Source organism: Oppia nitens, unplaced genomic scaffold (genome assembly GCF_028296485.1).
Source record: "Oppia nitens isolate AA-2021 unplaced genomic scaffold, nextdenovo-longstitch-racon4-pilon3 scaffold1_pilon_pilon_pilon, whole genome shotgun sequence".
Classification (NCBI taxonomy): domain Eukaryota; kingdom Metazoa; phylum Arthropoda; class Arachnida; order Sarcoptiformes; family Oppiidae; genus Oppia; species Oppia nitens.
The window spans coordinates 6,742,657-6,762,817 of NW_026533199.1; the positions used below are offsets into that span (position 1 = coordinate 6,742,657).

Genomic DNA, 20,161 nt, shown 5'->3' on the forward strand with positions numbered 1-20,161 from the left:
TTTTAGTAAACACAGAATAAGTGGAGTGGAGGGGAACGTCAATATAAATGGTGCCATAGTTTATGATTCCCAATAGATATTGAGGTAAAATGACCGCTCAGTCCAATCAGCAGATGGATTGTAGTGTTGGCCTAACGGGTGTTAAGGTATGCGATGTGTTTTGAATTGAGAAAAATGCACTTCAATTGAGATCCACATAAACACTGTTGTGATCCCTAAAGACTATATCAGTGTTGAGTACATAAAACACATAAATTTTATAGTAATGAGAGTCCAAATGACAAACCAATGACCAACCATAACATGTAAACACACATCAATTTCTGGTAACTATAATTTGTTAATATACTAAACATATCATTATTATTGTATTGTATATACAGTACACTATTTTATGATCAATACCTTTATTCAACAATAAGTCCGCTGTTTAGGACTCAAACAAATGCCTAACAAATGTTTTGTTGTTTTATGAATACTATTAATGGAAATAAAAAGCTTTACTAAACATAACTGATATGAAAAACTATTGTATTGTTTATGGATTTTATTGAATACATATTACAATAGTTGTACATTTATTAAGCTCTAAGCAATAACATTGTGTAAAAATGATATTATATAAAATATATTATTATTATACTATACTATACTATATTACAAAAAATGTATTGTAAAGGTATAATATACACTGTTTTATTTGAAAAATTATTTTCAAACTAATAGATTTTAATATTATAAATAAAATTTTATTAATAAATTCCATGAATGTAGAAAATTTTGTTTAAATTAAAATTAATTAATCTTTTGAACAAATTTGTAAATAATAATAACAAGAAATTGTTTTTAACAAACATTCTTTAAATTAAATAATTAAAATTCTTTCTATATTTTTATAATTGTTTTGAAAATAATTAAATTTATTATTACTTAGAAATTATTTTAAAATGTTATATAAATTTCGATTGTATATAATTTTGTATATAAACAATCTGTAAAAATACAATAAAAATCATTTTCAAAAATAGTTAAACTTGTGATGATATCTTAAAAAACTAAACTATAGATTTTAGTGATGTAAATTTATAAGCAATATATTATAATATAAAATTTACTATAAATTTATTAAAATTTAATTAGTTTCAATTAATAATTTATTCTAAATATATAATATAAAAACCTAAAGTTTAATTAGATTGCAATAAATTTTGACATTTATTTTAAGGAATTTTAAATTTAACAATTTTCTAACTTTATAGTACAGTAATTTTATACAGTATATAAAATATAAACAAATTCTTAAACATATATCTAATAATCTTTATTTAATATAAATATATTTTTATACTATTAATAGAATTTTAATGTTTTTTTACGTTTAATTTTAGAGGTATTACAAATTTCTCAATTTTAATAGGAAACCAAACACAAAACAAATTAATAATCATGTTTTAAATAAAATGGATTATACATATGTTTTACGTTTAACAATTGATAATTTAACAAATTAGTTGTAAACCTAAAATCACGATTAAGTTTAATATCACACTTTAAAAATATTATTAATTGAAACATTATTTTTTGTATAAATCTATAGTAAAACCAAAAATAGATTATGCAATTAGTTTGTATTGACACACATATGACTGTCATTTAAATTCTGTTATTAAAATCAGTTAAGAATTGCCCGGACTATCACTAACTCGGAAATGACAGCAAATAGCAAACAATTATTTCAAAGACTGGATGGATATCAATAAAAAAATGCTGTAAAATATCAGTCATTGCTATAAATAAGCTATAAATGAATTGTCCGATAATTATTCAAAAGTTTTTAAAAATTATAACAATCAGAGAACAAGTGGTAGATCGGGACGGGATTCACACTATATTAATGTCCCGATTATTACTAAAAATTATGTCAAAAATATAATATTTTGGAAAGAAGTCAAATATGTAATGATTTACCATTAGATGTAAGAAAAAAATTAAAGCAATATATTAATCAAATAAATAAATAAAACTTATTTTAATAATATTTTATTATATCTTTTTTATGTAATTTTAATTATAGTTTATTGCTTTTTATTATATTTATGGCATTTAATGTATACCAGTTTTTTTACTGAATGAGTTGCCAATAAAAAGATATTATTATTATTAAAATACAAAATTGCAAATCAAAAAATAAATAAATAAAATATCTATTGATTTAACTAAAGTTTTTAATAAAAATAATATCGAAAACCTGTACACTATAAGACAACTATATTTTTTATAAACTAAAATACTATATTATTTTGATTAAAATAATATTGAGTTAGCAGTTATTTATATTTTTAAATAAGTTATGATTCAATAAATTTTATATAATAATAAAAATTATGTTTATTTTTATTATTGACTGATTGATTGAATTGTTAGCATTTTCTGTTTACAATCAAATTTTTATAATGAAATTGATAGCAAATAATGAAATTTATGTACAATAGTATACTTTATATAATATACAGTATTTTACAATACAAGTTATATAAAGCATATACTGTACTGAATATACTGTAATCTATAATAACAACACAAATATTTTAGTTTTTGTTTTGGAGTTAAGTCATGCTCTTATGATTTATGTCTTGTTTTGACATTTTATAAATTGAAATATTTTGCATAAGAAATAATTTAATATTATATTTATATATTTTGTAAGTATTATTATATATTTAATTAAAGCTGAATTCTATAAACATATAATAAATATATTAATTTATTGAGTTTAATAATTAAAATTTGATTATAAATAGATTAGTATATGTACTATGAATTATGCACATAAATTATTTTTACTTTATATTATACTTTATATATTTATTAAATATAACAAATATTTATCAGACATGAACTTAATTTTTAAATTATTTATAAAATTATATTAATAGTACTAATATAATACTACAGATAATATTTCATGTAATGCCTGAAATAATAATGCCATAATATTTATAATAATAATACTTTTAGTTAACGAATATAATTATATTTATATTAACCTATTATATATAAATTTCATATTATTTGTCGCATCGTATAAAACTTAGCTTATTTTTAAATAAATAATTATTTAATACTAAATTCATAAATAATTTAAATGTTTTAAAATCCTTTATGTATTTTTTTAGAAAAAAAAGTTTTCATAGTATTTAAGTATATAATGCAATTTTATTAATAATTTATCACATTAATTTAAAAATAAATATTTTTTTAAAAAAGTGTTAATCTTTGATACATTATTATAATATTTTGTTATATAACATCTATAAAATTTTATGTTAAACATTTAATAAATTATTTTTTATAGTAATATTTTTCATGTTTTTACATATTTTTTTATGTATACAATATTTTATATAAAAAATTCATATTAAGCACAATAACCTCACACAATATATTTATTGAATTTTTCAATTTTTAATGTCATATCATATAAAAATGATGAATAAATATCAGTGTTTTGTATACAGTGTGTTGTGTCGGATGGTTGGGACTGTTTGAAGAACAATAGATTGTGAATATGCCATACATTTAACAACATTTATCTGATGATTATGTTATTATAAAAACACATAAATGTAATTTATTTACTCCAAAAAATTATAACAAAAATTTGTTTTCATAAATATCACTTTCATACAGTATTTATACATTAAAGTGAATTGTGTTTATTATGTGTATTAAGTTGAAAGCCATAAGAAATGTCATCTATTTTTATATAGAATTTTATTTATGCGACAAATTTTTCTCACTTCTTATTATTATATTTTTAGGTCAAATATATATATATATATATATATATATATATATATATATATTACTGAATATACATTAGTGTATTTGTTGCTATATATTGTACAGTATATAAACATTGAGTAACAAAATAGACGGCATTTGTTTTTGAGAATAACAACTTTGAAACTATGGTTTGTATATATTAATTGGTTTATTGATTAATTTCAATGGCACAGGTATGTCAAATAGTGAGAAATAATATCCAAAAATGATATATTATATTATTAATACTAAATGATACTTTTTAAAAATTATTGGATAAGTGTTTTGATAATAATAAATAATTTTTATAAAAGTGGTAATTAACAAATTTTACATTAAAACTATATATAATATATATAACGTGTAATATATGCAACGATATATAATAAAAATGTCAAAGTATATTATTTTTTGTTATTTTTAATAAATTTTATATATAAATAATTAGTACTGTATTTTAGATTATTAATAAATTAAAACAAACTAAAATCAATTAATAATTTGTTCTATATTAAAAAATATAAAAAAAATTTAATTAATTAAAAATGTTATGAATCGGCATTTTGAAAATACTTATACGATAAAAAGTTATAGTTGTCATTGAAATATTTTTTTTAATTAATTTTATTTTTGAGATGTTATTCACCAAAAAACCATTTCTTTCTATTTTGTTATCATATTATATATAAATATATATTATTTATAATCGTCGCAAAAATTTATTATCGTTTAATTTATGTTACACTTTAATTGTATGAAATTTTTTTCTCAATAGTCAACAAAAACTTATATATTGTATGTTTGTAAGCCAACAGTTGAGATAAATTATTGGTCACTACTTTCTACCGGTGCTTTCATTTCCATTTAGATCTCATTCATTATTATCATACTTTATATACAGTATATAAAAGTTATACTGTACTATATATAATTGATTTTGTTTTATATAAGATTCTTGAATTTGATGTTATAAAGTATAATATATTATATAAAGCAATAATATGTTGGCAAATATTTTTTGATATAATATGAAACTGTTATCATTATTTATATTTAGTAAATGTTAGGCTATCTTCACCTTCAATGAAGCACTTATATGATAGCATTAAACAAATTGAATATTTGAAAAATTTTGACTTTTAATAGACTTGATTGCCGTTCACATCATTTCCGACAAATGTTTTCCTTTGCCTCACAATAACTGGAAGTTTGAGTCAATGTTTGTCACAATAAATCTTTTCATTGAATCTGGAGTTTCATCAGATTTGCTGTAATAGAGTCGGCATTTGATTGATTAAAAACTTTGTTTCAATATATTGTTGTTGTTTTTTAAAATATGTTGTACTTATGTCGTAAAAAATAAATTATATTTTATATAATTTTACAAGAGTTTTAAAGCTACAGTATTTTACAAAATAATTTTTTATAAAATTTATTTTTTTTATATTATTTTAGTATTTTTAGCAAATTATACAGTAGTATTGATAAAATCATCAAATATAAAAATTAATAAATTTAGTTATTAAATGTAATTTATAATATTTGTTATTTATAAAAGTAAGTATTATTTAGTAAATTTTTGTGAAAAGAAATATCTTTACGGAAATAATTATTGAGTTAATAAATTTGATTTCAAGTAAAACCCATAATAAGTAAACATAACTTAATGTTGAATTGAATGAGAAAATATCGATATAAGTGAACAAAAGCTCTCATTTCTTAATACTGGTCTATAGTTATGTCGATAAGATAGTGGCAAAAGAAGTTTGATATTATTAAAGTAGACATAAAAGTTATATTAAATATGATATACGGTATATTAGGATAGAGTTAGTATGCCATACATACAATTGTCTTACAGTTAGTCTCATTGTGTTTGAATCTCCAGGAGCCGAGTGACTCAATCTACTGTATGTGTGCTTTCAATCAATAAAAGGCACTTTTGTGACGGCAAAGGCTGAGAACAGTTGATATTGTTTGCCATCGTTTTTACACCAATTGGACACATCTCTCACTATTTTCATCATTTGTTATATATCTTTGCCTTTTAGTTAGCGCTCTATTCACGCATTCATTCAAACATTAATTCATTCATTTATTTTAGTTTATTGTCTTTCCTTTACTTTTTTTTTGTTTATATATAGCATATACAGTATATATATAGAGATAGATAGATAAACAGACAATATATTATATATATATAAGTCTTAATACACTCTTTCATACACTTTATTTACAGCTGTTTGACTCAATTTTGTAGTCAAAAGAGGAACTGATAGACAACGGCAATCATTTGAGCAATTATTTTGATAAAAGTATAACAAATACAATCAAACTTTTTGTTGTCTATTTGTCTGTTATGTTGTATAACTTAAATTAAAATACATTATTGTGATAGTATGGCACATATGAACGGGTGATCTCTAATGGCATACCATTATTGTCAGTATATTGGATGCGATGGCAGTCGTGTACTGTCCTAAAGTTGAGTTCAGTGGCCATTCGCGGGTATTCCGGGTATTCCATGTAATCAGACTCGTGTTGATTATATTGACTATTATTTGAGCTGTGATTTGATTGGTTTAGCCTTAAGCGGCGTTTACCTTGAAATCTATAGATTGTTATCACAATTAAGATAATCAGTAGACTTGAGATGACCAGCAAACTAATGGCCACAACATATAGTGTGGGAAACTTATTACAAAATTGTGGATTTTCATCATAACTGGAGGGACAGTGAGATATGCCGTCACATAAAAGTTCATCACTAATGCAGGCATTAATCTCCGGGCACTCGACTTTACAGTTGATGTTTCGCATTGTTTTTCCCGTTTGAGTCCTAAGAAATGGTTTGATTACTTCAAGCCATCGCATACTAAATGATCCAAATTCTGTGGCTATTATCTCAACAAAGACTCTGCTCTCAGAGTAATTGTTGTATAGATTATTGGCAGTAAATGTTGTGAAACTGTCCGTTTGGTTGTACCAGGAGGTGGAAAATAGGTCAAACTCTTCCACTTGATTGCCATCAGTGTTAGCGTTGGCGGCACTGTTAGCTCGATTGGTACAGACCGTTGCAATTGCATGTCTCGGTTCACCCGTATATACAACAAATCGGTTTGAATCGAGACACTCATCGTTTCTATGTTTGAAAACAAACAAAAAAAAAAAGAAAATATAAAAACACATAAATAATTGTCAAAATAAATCGCTTCAAAAACAAATAATATTCAATAGATATGACATTTCCATAAATTATTGCCTAAAATATATCCGCAAATTTCGATTGCAAACACACACACAATACATGCATTGTATGGTAATAGTTATGTGTTGATGAAAATGGGCTTTTATTTTAAGGCATAAATAAAATGTTAAATATATAGTTTATATATTAATATATGATTTAAGGCATCGACAAACAGCAACAACTAACTATACTTGAAATATAACAATACGGTAACAATAACAACTAAAAACATCTGAAAACAACTAAAAACAATATAACACTTAAACTAAATGTTTTGACATTAAATCAATAGTTGTAAAAAAGTAAGAGAAAAAACAATTTAGAAAACGATTGTTTAATAAATGATTGAAAAGGCAGTGAAAAGTGATAACAACTAACTCAGTGACAGCCAAATGGCCTTTAAATTTGAGGAACAAATGTTTGCCAAACGAGGCCTCAATAATCCATCTGCACTTAAGTGGTCCGTCACGTATGATATTATATGTTTGAGGCACTGAATATTGAAGATCTCCTTCACTGCCATTCCTCCTCTGAACCAAACCCCCGGAGTTGCAGTCATAAGACGGCAAATATTCAAACGACGCCTCAAAGCCATAGTCATTGAAGTCTTCAAAGGGTGACATTCGGGTCACAGAAAAATTGACAAAAATATCAGATGAGAGCAAATCAAACACTATGTGTTGGTTGGGTTGTTGTTGTTGTTTGTAACGACTGGTGTCCATCACTGACTGAGATTTACTCTGAAGCATAAGATTGCAAAGACATCCAACTTTGATGCGTTTGGACGACATGTTGTCATACACAGTAAGAAGAGCCACTTTTGGACTGTAATTGTTATTTTGAAAGACACGGCACTCATATTGATTAGTTAAGGGATCAAAAATCTGTTCACAAGACAAGGATTGCATACGAATCGTGTGAAGTATGATTCGCACCCTTTGTTTAGTGGTTCCCTTAAAGTAATAATTACAAGATATGTTTTCCCGACCCCCTCTACCAAACAGAAAGAGGTTTTTTGGTGAACCAAAAGTTCCCTTAAAATATTTACCCTCACTATTGAAAAGTCGATCACAGAGTTGATCATCAATAGGTTGTCCCAATTGACGAGTATCTATAAACTCAAATCTGGCCGCAAATGAGGCCCGTTTGACATAAAAGTCATAGTATTTGTAATATTCGTGTTTAATGGTGAGCTCAGAGCCGTAGGATAAGTAACTTTCATTAGGATATGTACACGGATTATATGGTAGATAATGGTTGGCATCAGCCGCTCGGCCGCAGATCTTTGGAGACGTTTTCTCACAATAACTGTAATGTTTGTGCTTTTTATTTGTTTGATGCACTTTAATGGTGTCATTAATGGGATGACTGCTAATCATAGAGTCATAAATCTCAAGTTTGCTAACATCACAGAACTCTTCACTTGACCAATGATGTCGGTCTTGAATGAAATAAGACATGAAGTAAATCCAAATGCGATCCCAAGTGTTTGGTGAAACTAACTTATAAGTACACGTAGTATTTGCTGGTATTGAGTGCTTTGGTATCTCTATTAGTCCGCTTCTAATCTTAGAGCCGTCAAAGACAAAGTCACAGATACCGGTGCGCTCACCACTAATGGCCGAGTCGTGCACTTTCTCTAATTTAAGTGCAACGTTCAGCTCTAGTCTTGAGTTATGCAATATTTGATTGGAGGCACTCCTCAACACTACTAACATTTCCGGTCGACTCGTTATTATTGAAGGCAACACTCCTGACCCACAAAATTCAATCAAAACAGGAGATTCAGTCGTTAAGCCGTCATATATGCGGATGACATCCGATGGACAGTCTGATTGCAGTGATGTCGATGTCAAGTGATCGTTGGATTGACTGCTACTAAAGCCAGTGTATAGCGATATCTTATATTCATTATTCTGTATTATAAAATCAAATGTTTTACACAAATTTCAATGAATGTCAATAACGGTATATTCAATATATATAAAGTATATGTAATAAAAATGTTGAATTAAATCAAACCTGTGATATAACAATTTTAGCCCTATATCCGGGAGGAATGGGAGCGTAATGTGTAATATAGTATTTGCATGTAATGTTTCTGTTGTAAAATCCGGGCCAATTGGGACTCCGGATTTTGCACTTCTTGTTGGCCGAACAGTCGTCAAACATATAATCACAATATGTTTCCTTTATTTTTGAGCCCAATTCATAGGGATCACCTATTTTTCATATAAGCAAAAAACAAAATCATACAAATCTATATATAAAAACATTAACTATTATGAAATATATATTATGCCAAACAAATCATCAATTTTTTATATTTCAATCACATTAAAAGTAAGCGTATCTATAAATTTATATTTTATGAAAACTTTGTTTTTTCAGCACTACTACTACTACTACTACTACTACTACCGATCTGTTTGTCTGTCTTTCCCATAAATTATACAACAAATACAAGTAGCGTATGTACTCTATAATCTTATGAGTCATGTTTTTTCTCCCTGTGTTTTGTCTACACTATAAAATTATGAAACATTTGTTTTAAAAATAAAAAATCATGAATTATGACCCATAAAAATTCAATATTTATACCAAAACAATGGTTTTATATTTATGAAACATATTGTATAAAAAATTGTATAATTTATACATTAACCATAAAATGATGACTTACTCGGCGGTCCAAACCGTGTTATGGCTGGTCGTAAGGGCAGGAATTTGTACGTTAAATATAGGCTAAATGAGTTGACGACAACCGATGCCCGACTGGGAACGTATATAACAAGACTAACGTTATTGCCTTCACTAAAATAGGTTGCACTCCGAACCTAAAATGACATATAAATAAAAATCGATAATAGGTTTGAGTTTAATACAGTTATAGAAAAACACAACATATTTATCTGTTCCCTTAAATTAGCGTCAAAACTAATATAACTAATTATATATATGTATATAAAAGTGAATTCCTTACCGTCATTTGTCCACAAAACCTGCCAAACTGTGGTAGGTCTGAGCTGTCAATACTTGAGCTTATTATCTGTTTTGTGGTAAACTCGTCGACGTCCTCATCAAGCGTTAGCTTATAGTCACGACTAGATTGTACTCTAAAGTCTCTCGATGTCGACAACGACTGTGAGAATCGGTATTTAGTTTGAGTCAGTTGTGAGGTATCGTTGAGCTCTTCTATTATTACATGACCTGAATAACAGCCGGCGCTTTGATTTCTAATCAAATCAAAATTCAATCAAATAATAGAAAACAAATGATTAACTGAATATCCTATCGATTGCAATGCAATACATTGTTATATATTGTATATAACAATAAAGAAATAATAGACAAAAAAGAGACAAAAAACAAAACATAATTCAATTTTCATTTCAGTTAATCGATAAAACATTTCTCTGTATATTGTATTTTTGGACACTTTTATAGCTATTTTATTTGTATTTGTCTTCCCATTATAGCCAAATCAATTAGATAGATGGTTACAAATGATAGAAAAATTAATTTCTAAAAAAAACTATCAAAAGATTTAATATTATTTACTTTATACTTAAACTTTAATACTTAAAATACTGTATGTTATACACTGTATACAGTATATGCTTTAACTTAAGGGTCTTAAGCAACAAATTATTATATCTAAATGTTATTTTTAGAGTACTATATATATAAATATCTCAAAATCTTTAAAATTTTATTTTTTTGGTGTTAAAAGGAAAGTGAAATAAAATAAAAAATTAAAGCAGACATCCATTGATAGCACTCAAGTCACACATTTATATAAACTTCACTTCATATTTCACAACTACTCGTATATCATCTCCTCTTTCAATACAAATAACATTTTTTTTATATATTTAAGACACTTTTTCCTTCATTGCAAACCAGAAAAATGAAAATAAATTTAAAATCCATTGAATTGTCAAATATATGTATAAAATATATCATTGAATGTAAATCTTGTGTAATAAAAGGTTTTCTTCATGAAAAATATTGTATTATTTGTGTTGTATTTCTCGATGCAAATTAAATTGTGAAATGAAATTCAAGAGACCTTAAACTCAATGCTTATATTTACTTATATTATATTATATATAATATAGTGTTAAGATCTACAATGCGATGTCATATTAAAGTAATGGATGCTAACCATCACTAAAAGTATCATTTTGTATATAATGATATCAAATTGCACTAACAAATGAACATGGACAGTTTATTTGCTAACATATACTATATATAATGAACTATGTATAAGTATTGATAAATGTTATGATAAAACATAAAATATTTACAAACATTAATGTTAGTGCATAACTCATATTATATACCAAATATAATAATTAATATGAATTATTGATTTGAAAGCCAGAGAAATTTAAATGTGTTTGTAATTGGTTTATATTAAGTTATATTATATCATATAAGTTATATTTTTCGCATTACTCTCTTAACGTTAAGTCAATGAACTTCTCATTTTGTTGGCTTTCATTATATTTTAGGCTATATATTGTTTTTGTCACACATAGGCATCAGATTAGATTGAAATTAATAAAATGTGTAGAAAAACAAAGTAATATTTAAGTTACAGTTTAGTTGCAATGTATTTAGTTAGTGGAGCTTATAATGAATAACAATATTTGTTAAATGCATTTACTGTGTGTTTAATATAATGACAAAAAGGATTAATTATATACAGAGTTTTTGTATCAATTGTGTCCATTATATGACCGGATAATAGYATATATATAAAGTATTTGACGGTTTTTTGTCATTTTGTCGTTCAACTCATTTCTCGTTTCTCAACAAACATTGCCAGAGATAGCGTCCAATCAATTAAATATTGACTCGTATTCACTAACGAAACCCAAAGTAGACAACAGTTTCAGATGAGAGACCCGATTGACAACTAATCCTCAAATTTGTTTCACTCGCCATTCACACCATAATTGCAATCCAATGTCTGATTAATTTTTGATGAAAATTATATTATATTATATTAATCCAATTAACTCTGTGTTTAAATGCATTACGATTGTGTTTTTACTCTATTTTTATTCAAATAAAATTACTTTTAAACAACATTTTGCATAAAAGCAATTTAGAGTATATTTAATTTTGCTATTTTATAAACAAAAATTATATAACAATTTTCTGTAATAAATGGCAAATTAAGCTCTTATTGCATAACAAAATATAATTAAATTAGTTTTTGTTTGTTTTATTAAAGTTGCAAGTATTATATACTGAAAAAAAGTTTATTATTTTATTTTTATTAAACTAAAACATTTTATTTCCTAAATTCTTAATCTTTATTAATAATAAAAACATTAAATTTCATAAAAATTAATTTTGTTTTTTTCGAAATCATTAAAAATTATTTTTATTGATTTTATACTAATAGTTTAAAAGTATCTCTATATTATGCATTATAAATTAAAGTATACAATTATAATTATTTATATTGATATTATACATAGTATGTACAGTATTACATACAATAATGATTATCAATTTATGAAGATATTAAATATATAATAATGTAATATTTATTTGTTACTTATTTCATCATTTAATGCTTATATTAAATTGAATTAATTGTCAAATCTAATGGAATAATCTTTTTAGACAAATCTAAGATAAATTAAATTAATATCATAATAATCTTTAGTGATATATAATATTTTACCAGATTTTCATTTCATTGATGTTTTCAAATAATTTTTATCATATTTCTTAATCTTAAGATTAGAGTTATATCATTACAAATAAAACATTGCTGTAATAGATTAGAGTCAATCAAATAATATTTTGTATTTTGATTATACGCCTAAAAAAGTACACAAATAGATATCAATTTAGTGATTAAATTTATATTAAATAATATTAAAAATAAATATCAGTGAGAAAGGCGTAACTTTTATCAATGTTTGCAAACTCTTATTGTTTGAAAAGTACTGTACAATCTTATATATATATATATATACAGTATTATGTGATATAATGTTATAAAGTGTGATATCGAGACACTTGATGTGGAAAGATAGCAATATATTTGACCTGAAAATGACACATAACTTTGAAATTACATCAATACTTAAAAGATATGAAATGCCATTAAAGAAAGTGTTGGTCTAATAATATTTGTGTTTCACAATTGGTATGCATTGAAACACAATTGATATATATTTAAACACAATTGGTATACATTTAAACACAATTGGTATACATTTAAACACAATTGCAATTTTTAGTGAGTTGTGCCCAAAGTTTTGACAGTATTAGGCGTTTGTTTGAGCACTTCATTGATTTTCATTGAGTATATCAAGTCTAGTGAAGAGTTGTTGTGTTTATGTACTTATATATTGTGCTCAACAAAGACTAAGTTAAATGTTGTATAATAATTGCAACTTAAGAGCCAATACACAACCATTTGCTAGACTTTATTGTGAAGTCAATTCAAATCTGGTTTCTTTGATACTGTTTTTTATTGCATTCACTCCTTTTAATAGCCATTGTATGAAATGAGTTGAACTCCAGTCCCATCTCAGTCAACGACTACTCACTTCAATAATATATAGTTATAGTTAACAAACAAAACAATTCAATTTATTTCAATGTCTTCATATTATTCAATGAAACAAATAGATAAAAACAATCGTCAAAAAACTTATTTATTGGTATCAAAACAAAAGTCATAAAAAAGTTTGCTAATTATAAAACTTGACGCCAAACATAAAAAAGTAATAAAACAAATGTTTGCAAACAGTAGTAGTATTAGTCTGAGACAAGAAAGCTATCGATTAACTATTTTCTGTAAATTAATTATTCATTTATACGGTATATAAAACACTACATTTGCCTTTTAATATAAATCCATTTGTCTTAATTAGAAATATTTTTAACAAATTACTTATTCAGTCAAATATGATATGTACTTATAACTGAAATAATAGATTATGTAAATAAAGATATTCAGTGTGTTTGTATGTATGTGTGTGTGTGTGTGTGTGTGTGTGAGAGAGAGAGAGAGAGAGAGAGAGAGAGAAAGAGAGACTATAATTAATGAATCATTTTTTCCCTTTATACTAATTTATGTTTTATGTTAAAATTATATACAGTATACTTAATATAGTATTTATAATATATACAGTATCATTCAAGTTTAATCATTAAAAAACTATGTATTTAATAATAATTATAAATACGGTATTTTAGTATTATCATTATGTATAATATTGTATAATAATATTAAATGAATAATTATATTGCAATAACAATGTAATAATTACAATGTGTGCTTAATTAGTGATATTGTCGTCTATTAAACATAGCTCTCTAAGACTCGACATAACAATATATGTCGAAAACAGATATTGTTTGAAGTATACAAACTTTGGGTCATATATTGCAATAACGGCACAGATATATGTCGTTATAGTCATGAGACGCGCACTGGTTATTGTAGTTAAGCCATACAACTATAAACTCAGTAATTGTATGGTATGATCAACATTATAATGATTACTATACAAAATTGCAAACAGACAGACATTTTATGATCATTGGCCACAAATTGCATTTTCTATGCACTATCCTCTCTAATGACACCACTCTTAGTAGACAACAGTAGTTCCCAATAAATGGCAATAAATTTCATGACATGATTTCAATGTTGAGTTAGTCATGCATTTTAATAGATTTGGATAAAAATATCCAAAATATAATCAAAAAGTAAAAATTATCTAATTATCTGATGAATACTTCAATATATATATCATATTATATTTAATTGTTTCTCTTTCTATTCTTTTTGTTCCTATAAATAATTATTAACTTTTAAATATTTTTCATTAAAAAATAATTTTCTCATTTAATAATTAACTTTCTCTCTCATAAATACATTAAAATTAATAAATTATTATTAAATTAATGTTTTTTTGCAAACAAGTGAATAAAAGATTAAATGACAAGTAATTAGATTTGCATTTTTTTAAACACCAAAAACAAAATTTATATTATATTAAGGAAATGTTATTAGCAATTTTAATAGTAAATCATATGTTATTGAATGTAATCATTTAAACGGTTAGCAAATATAATATATTGAATTCAAAAAAGCAAACGAAATATAAAAACAAGAGATTTTTTGGTGAATTTAATGATTTTGAGTGCTTTTTACAAAATTTATATCAAACTCATTACTCTAAATCACGTTTACATTATATGTTTGGCTAAATTTCTTAAACCATTATCATTTAAAACATTAAATTCATAGACTATATATATATATATATATATTATCTTTATTACAAAAAATTGTAAAATATTGTTCATATTTTTATTGTTTATTCATTTATTTATGGGTACAATCTAAGTGATAAATGTTAATCAATAAAAAAGTATAACATTGACTTTGATAGCATTATATTAATCCAAAGTTTACTCAAATTTATTGGTTTGAGTCTATCTCTCAGCTTAATAACCAAAATAAAATTATATTAAATGAAATAATATATATATATATATATATATATAATTTATATTATATAATATATATATAATATTTAGAGTTTAATTTTAAAATGCAATAAAATGTCCCGAAAGTAATTTAAACAATAAATACAGTTATTATATGCATGTATGGTATGACTGGTGTAGGGATATGTCATCTAATAATGCATTAATGAAATGGAAGTAAAACTACTGTAAATCAAATGAATTAGTGGTTCACATGTTATATATGTTATAGAGTTCTAAACTTTCAATGCATTCAATCTCTCCAATGAATACTTGGATTCTCAATATATTTGTAGTCAATGTGTGACTCACTCTTCACTGCACAACAACAGTAATATTACAGTCATATAGTATATGGACTGTTGTGTTGTCGGCCCTAAAACTACTTCCAATGTTAGGGATTACTATTGTTGTATGGGATTAAAGTTTACACAAAACTCAATCTAATACAAAGTTAGTCACTGTTGTTACCAATCATTTGATACACTTATAGTAACGTTTGGTAATTTACATTCTGTTGACATTTCTAACAGAATATTCTTTAAAATATATTACATTTGATAGCACCGACCAATTTTAAAGCACATTTCTCGTAGGCTATATTTGAACATTTATATTTCGGTAGACTATTATATACATGTACACTATTTTTCAATTGATTAAAAGATAAATAATTTTTTTTATATCATTTATAATTCAAGATCGTAATAATCGTAAATATGTTTATAAATCATAACATAAATGATATATGACTTTTTATTGTATTATATGTAAGAATATTGCATTATATGATAAAGTTTGGAAATTTTAATTTTTTGAAAATAAGATTATATTTATAATGAAATATTTTTTAATGTATATTATAAAATATGTATTACTAGAATCATATAATATCATATATAATTAATTAATTTCATGAATAATACAGTTATTATTTTTATTCAGCTTAAATGAAACACTATATTATATAAATATAATAAGTATATTATATTTACTGAATTATATTCTGTCATAGATAAGCATTAAATAATAATAATATCTATAATAATAGGATTACATAATAAATACATTTTCTCGATTAGATTTGATTGAATTATTGTCTTTTAATATAACAATAAATAAAATGAACAGATTTTTGTATTAAATCTTATTTAATATCAATTGTATTGAATTCAAACATATTTTGTGTTTTAATATATCGCCAATAAATATAATATTGTATTGAACTGCGGACACAATTAAATATCCTTTTTTACACAACTTGTTGTTGCAATAAATGCTAAACTAATGCTTTATCAATGATTTACTTCTCTATCGATACAATACTGTGTCAAATGCCAACCCATGACATCCCTTCAAGAATTTAATTAACAAAACAGAATTCAATTAAGAAGCTATTCATTAGGGATTCAATTGGTAATCAAAATTTTGTTAATAAATCAATTGTATTTATTTTTGTTTTTCAATATTCAACTAAAATAAATCACATTAACTCAAGTCAAATGTTCTCAAAAATGATAAGCATTTTAATTAAATTTAATGTCTATTGACAAATAATTTATTTAAAAATTAATTCTTAAAAATTTATTCAAATGATTAAAATAACAATAATAATAAAACTATAACAAAATTTTTATGTAAAACAAGTGATAAATTTTTCAACTAAATGATCATATTATGATAATATGTTGACAAAACATTGCAAAATATTAGTTTTGTAAAAAAATGTTGACTCAATTTATTTATTTAAAACAAATATATTCCTTTTATTTTTAAATAGATTTGCATAAAAATATCTTATTTTCAAAAGCAAGAAAAAAACAATTCAAATAATAGTATATAAAATATTTAATATATGAAAAACAGTTTATTAGATAGAATTATAATTATAAACTTAAACATTATATGTGCAACAATTAGTGAGTTTAAGTTATTTTTTAAATGAGATGTGTTTTTATAATAATTGTTATATAATATAAGTTGTTTTTTTCATTAAATGTAAACGAGAAACTTATTATTAGTTAAATTACAATAGTTTTACGCCTCATATAATCATAGCATTTAGAGAAATGAACTCAAAATTCTTATATATATATATTAATCGCTCAATTAATGTAATTATTTTGCAAAATTTACGCCAACTTGTGCTTAATTATACGCTAGAGCTTTGAATTTACACGAAAAATAGATAAAAATATTTGACAATTAATTGTTTTCATAAATATGTTAAAATAATATAAAATGTTTATAAAATTTATTTTATAAATAAATAATTTAAGAGTTAATATTATTTGATTTTATTTTGTTACACACATTTCAAAAATAAACACTTTATAATAGTATAAATAGATTATCATTAATACGAAAGAGTAATGCAATAATAAAAATCAATTGTATGTGTGTTTTGATGGTATCATACAGTAATTGATAGCAAACTCTGAATTCAGTGTCATATATAAAGGCAAAAATTGCACAAAAAAGCAACAAAAAAGTGTCGTTATGTGCGATATTTTTTTGACAAATGGTTAGCTATATCGATGCAATGTACATAAAAAGTGGTCATCTATGGTATATGTATTTTGAATGACTTACTTTCCCACTTCAAACTGTCCAATTTGAAACGATAGGAACGTTAGTTCAATGATATCTCCAAACTGATGGCCGGCCGCCGCAAATGTCACGCGACAAACAAATGGCTGAAACCGCTGAAAGGGTTCGTTTAGTCGGAACGGATATTTGTGACCCACCTCTCCATATAGGGTTCGGTTGCAATCTATTATATGAAACAATAAATAAAAAATGACATTTTATTTTCACCCGTTTTATAGCAATTATATTGAATGGTATTAGAGAGAAGGCCTGACGTTAAATATACAGTGAAAGAGATAAAACATTATAGTGTTATGTAATTGCGTGCAAATAGCTATCAAAACATTATACATAGTTTATAATACAAGTGATAACTGAGTGCAACATTTAATTGATTGATGACTTGATAGCACTTCACAAGTGATATAAAGAATCATTAAATTCAAGAATAATAATGAGTTTCTTTGAAATCTTAATAACTATTTATAAACATAAATAATTGTTTACTAAATGCTATATTTTTATATGTGATAACAAAAATAATTATATATGAGTTATAATATTGATATGATATCATTAAAAGCTATGTTATGATATAAGTTAAACTAATTTTGTTTAGCCATTAGTGTTATTATATAAACGAAAAGTAAATGAGAGAAGTATTGAATGAAACGAAAGAGCAATTTGTTGTCGACTTTCACTCATTTACTGCTTCTATGGCTTAATATAAAAGCACTAAACATGTGATGAAAAGTCAGGAAATCAACTAAATTTGGCTCATATTTGATATGTGTTGAGAAAACCCATTGACATTAATAGGGCGTAAAGGGAATGATAGGTCAGACATGGTTTTGTTGAAAGGGTTATAAATATAGTGGACAACAACATACTGGTGCAGGCAATGGGTTCATCGCTTTGGTCGCCGCAGTCATCACTGCCATCACAATAACGGCTTAAAGTCACGCACTTTCCGTTATCGCACTGAAACTCAAGCAAACTCTTGCATTGCTGTTGTTGTGGTTGTTGTTGAGCTGATGGTACCAATGGTGATGATGATTGAGATGATACTTGAGTAACATTTACTGCTCTATTATCAAGCAATGAGCTTCTCATACTCCATATCCCATTCCTCTGGGGCTCACTATTAAATATTATATAATATTATATGATATACCATTTGATATAATAAATAAATATTGTCTTTCATTGTTGATATCATTGTTGGCAACAAATAAACAAACAAATGGTTAGTGTTATTACCTGTCATTTGTTGAGAAAGTTGATGATAATGACAGCGATGCCAGTGATGCCAACACTGCCAACACTAGACATTTGTCTACAAATGCCAGTACAGTATTGGATGGTTGGATCAGTTTGGATGAAGATATACTTAAACAAATAGAGGAACACATGAGTCATAGTTTTAAAATCATTTAAAGCCATCAAATGATCAAAGAGTCGATCAGTTATATAACACAACTAAACTGTAACTAAGCTCTCACTTAATGGTATTACTATTTATATATGGATTGCAATGAATGTGACACACAATGCGCGGTCGGCTCTTATCGGCGATGCGTTCAATGTTTCGGTGCGCCACCAATGCTTCAGATGCGCACCGGGAGTATCGGGTGCGCACTCTAAACCATACCCGTTAAGGACTCTTTATTTGTTATTATTTATTAGATTATTATTATCTTAAAAATAAATTTAATAATTAATGTAAATACTGTATAAATATATATAAATAAATATATAAAATTAGTCTATAATTCTTATTAACAATGCTAAAGCTTAAGTAAATAAATTACACTAATTTTATCAAATTAGTACAAAAATAATTAATAAAAATATATAGAAATAATTTTAAAAATTAATAAGTGATTAATTATTTATATTATAACCCCTGTAACTGTATATACAGAATATGTAAAATTATATTTATATTATACAATACAT

At 24.9% G+C, this 20,161-nt stretch overlaps 2 protein-coding genes across 2 annotated transcripts in view; one reads left to right on the forward strand and one right to left on the reverse strand.

Moving 5' to 3' along the window:
* Positions 1-5,099, forward strand: part of LOC128966439 (tyrosine--tRNA ligase, mitochondrial-like) — a 30,952-nt gene extending 25,853 nt beyond the window's left edge. Inside the window, exon 9 of the mRNA XM_054313289.1 lies at positions 4,972-5,099. Coding sequence (XP_054169264.1) covers positions 4,972-5,099 — 128 coding nt within the window. The remainder of the gene's footprint in view (positions 1-4,971) is intronic.
* A 1,041-nt stretch (positions 5,100-6,140) lies between these two features.
* LOC128952549 (uncharacterized) lies at positions 6,141-19,529 on the reverse strand. The gene is made up of 8 exons (XM_054297958.1): positions 19,463-19,529; positions 19,093-19,343; positions 18,206-18,386; positions 10,059-10,311; positions 9,759-9,912; positions 9,098-9,297; positions 7,454-8,991; positions 6,141-6,967 (listed from the first exon to the last, which is right to left on the reverse strand). The coding sequence occupies exons 2-8, from the start codon at positions 19,313-19,315 to the stop codon at positions 6,202-6,204; spliced, it is 3,315 nt and encodes a 1,104-aa protein (XP_054153933.1). The 5' UTR covers positions 19,316-19,343; positions 19,463-19,529; the 3' UTR covers positions 6,141-6,201.
* Positions 19,530-20,161: the final 632 nt, after the last annotated feature.

Excerpts from the sequence above, each read along its gene's own strand:
- LOC128952549 (XM_054297958.1), bottom strand. The coding sequence starts at position 19,315 with ATGAGAAGCTCATTGCTTGATAATAGAGCAGTAAATGTTACTCAAGTA. Across the intron at positions 18,387-19,092 it reads TGAACCCATTGCCTGCACCA|ATTGCAACCGAACCCTATAT; the intron begins GTATGTTGTTGT and ends TTCATATAATAG. Across the intron at positions 9,298-9,758 it reads AACACGGTTTGGACCGCCGA|GTGATCCCTATGAATTGGGC; the intron begins GTAAGTCATCAT and ends TATGAAAAATAG.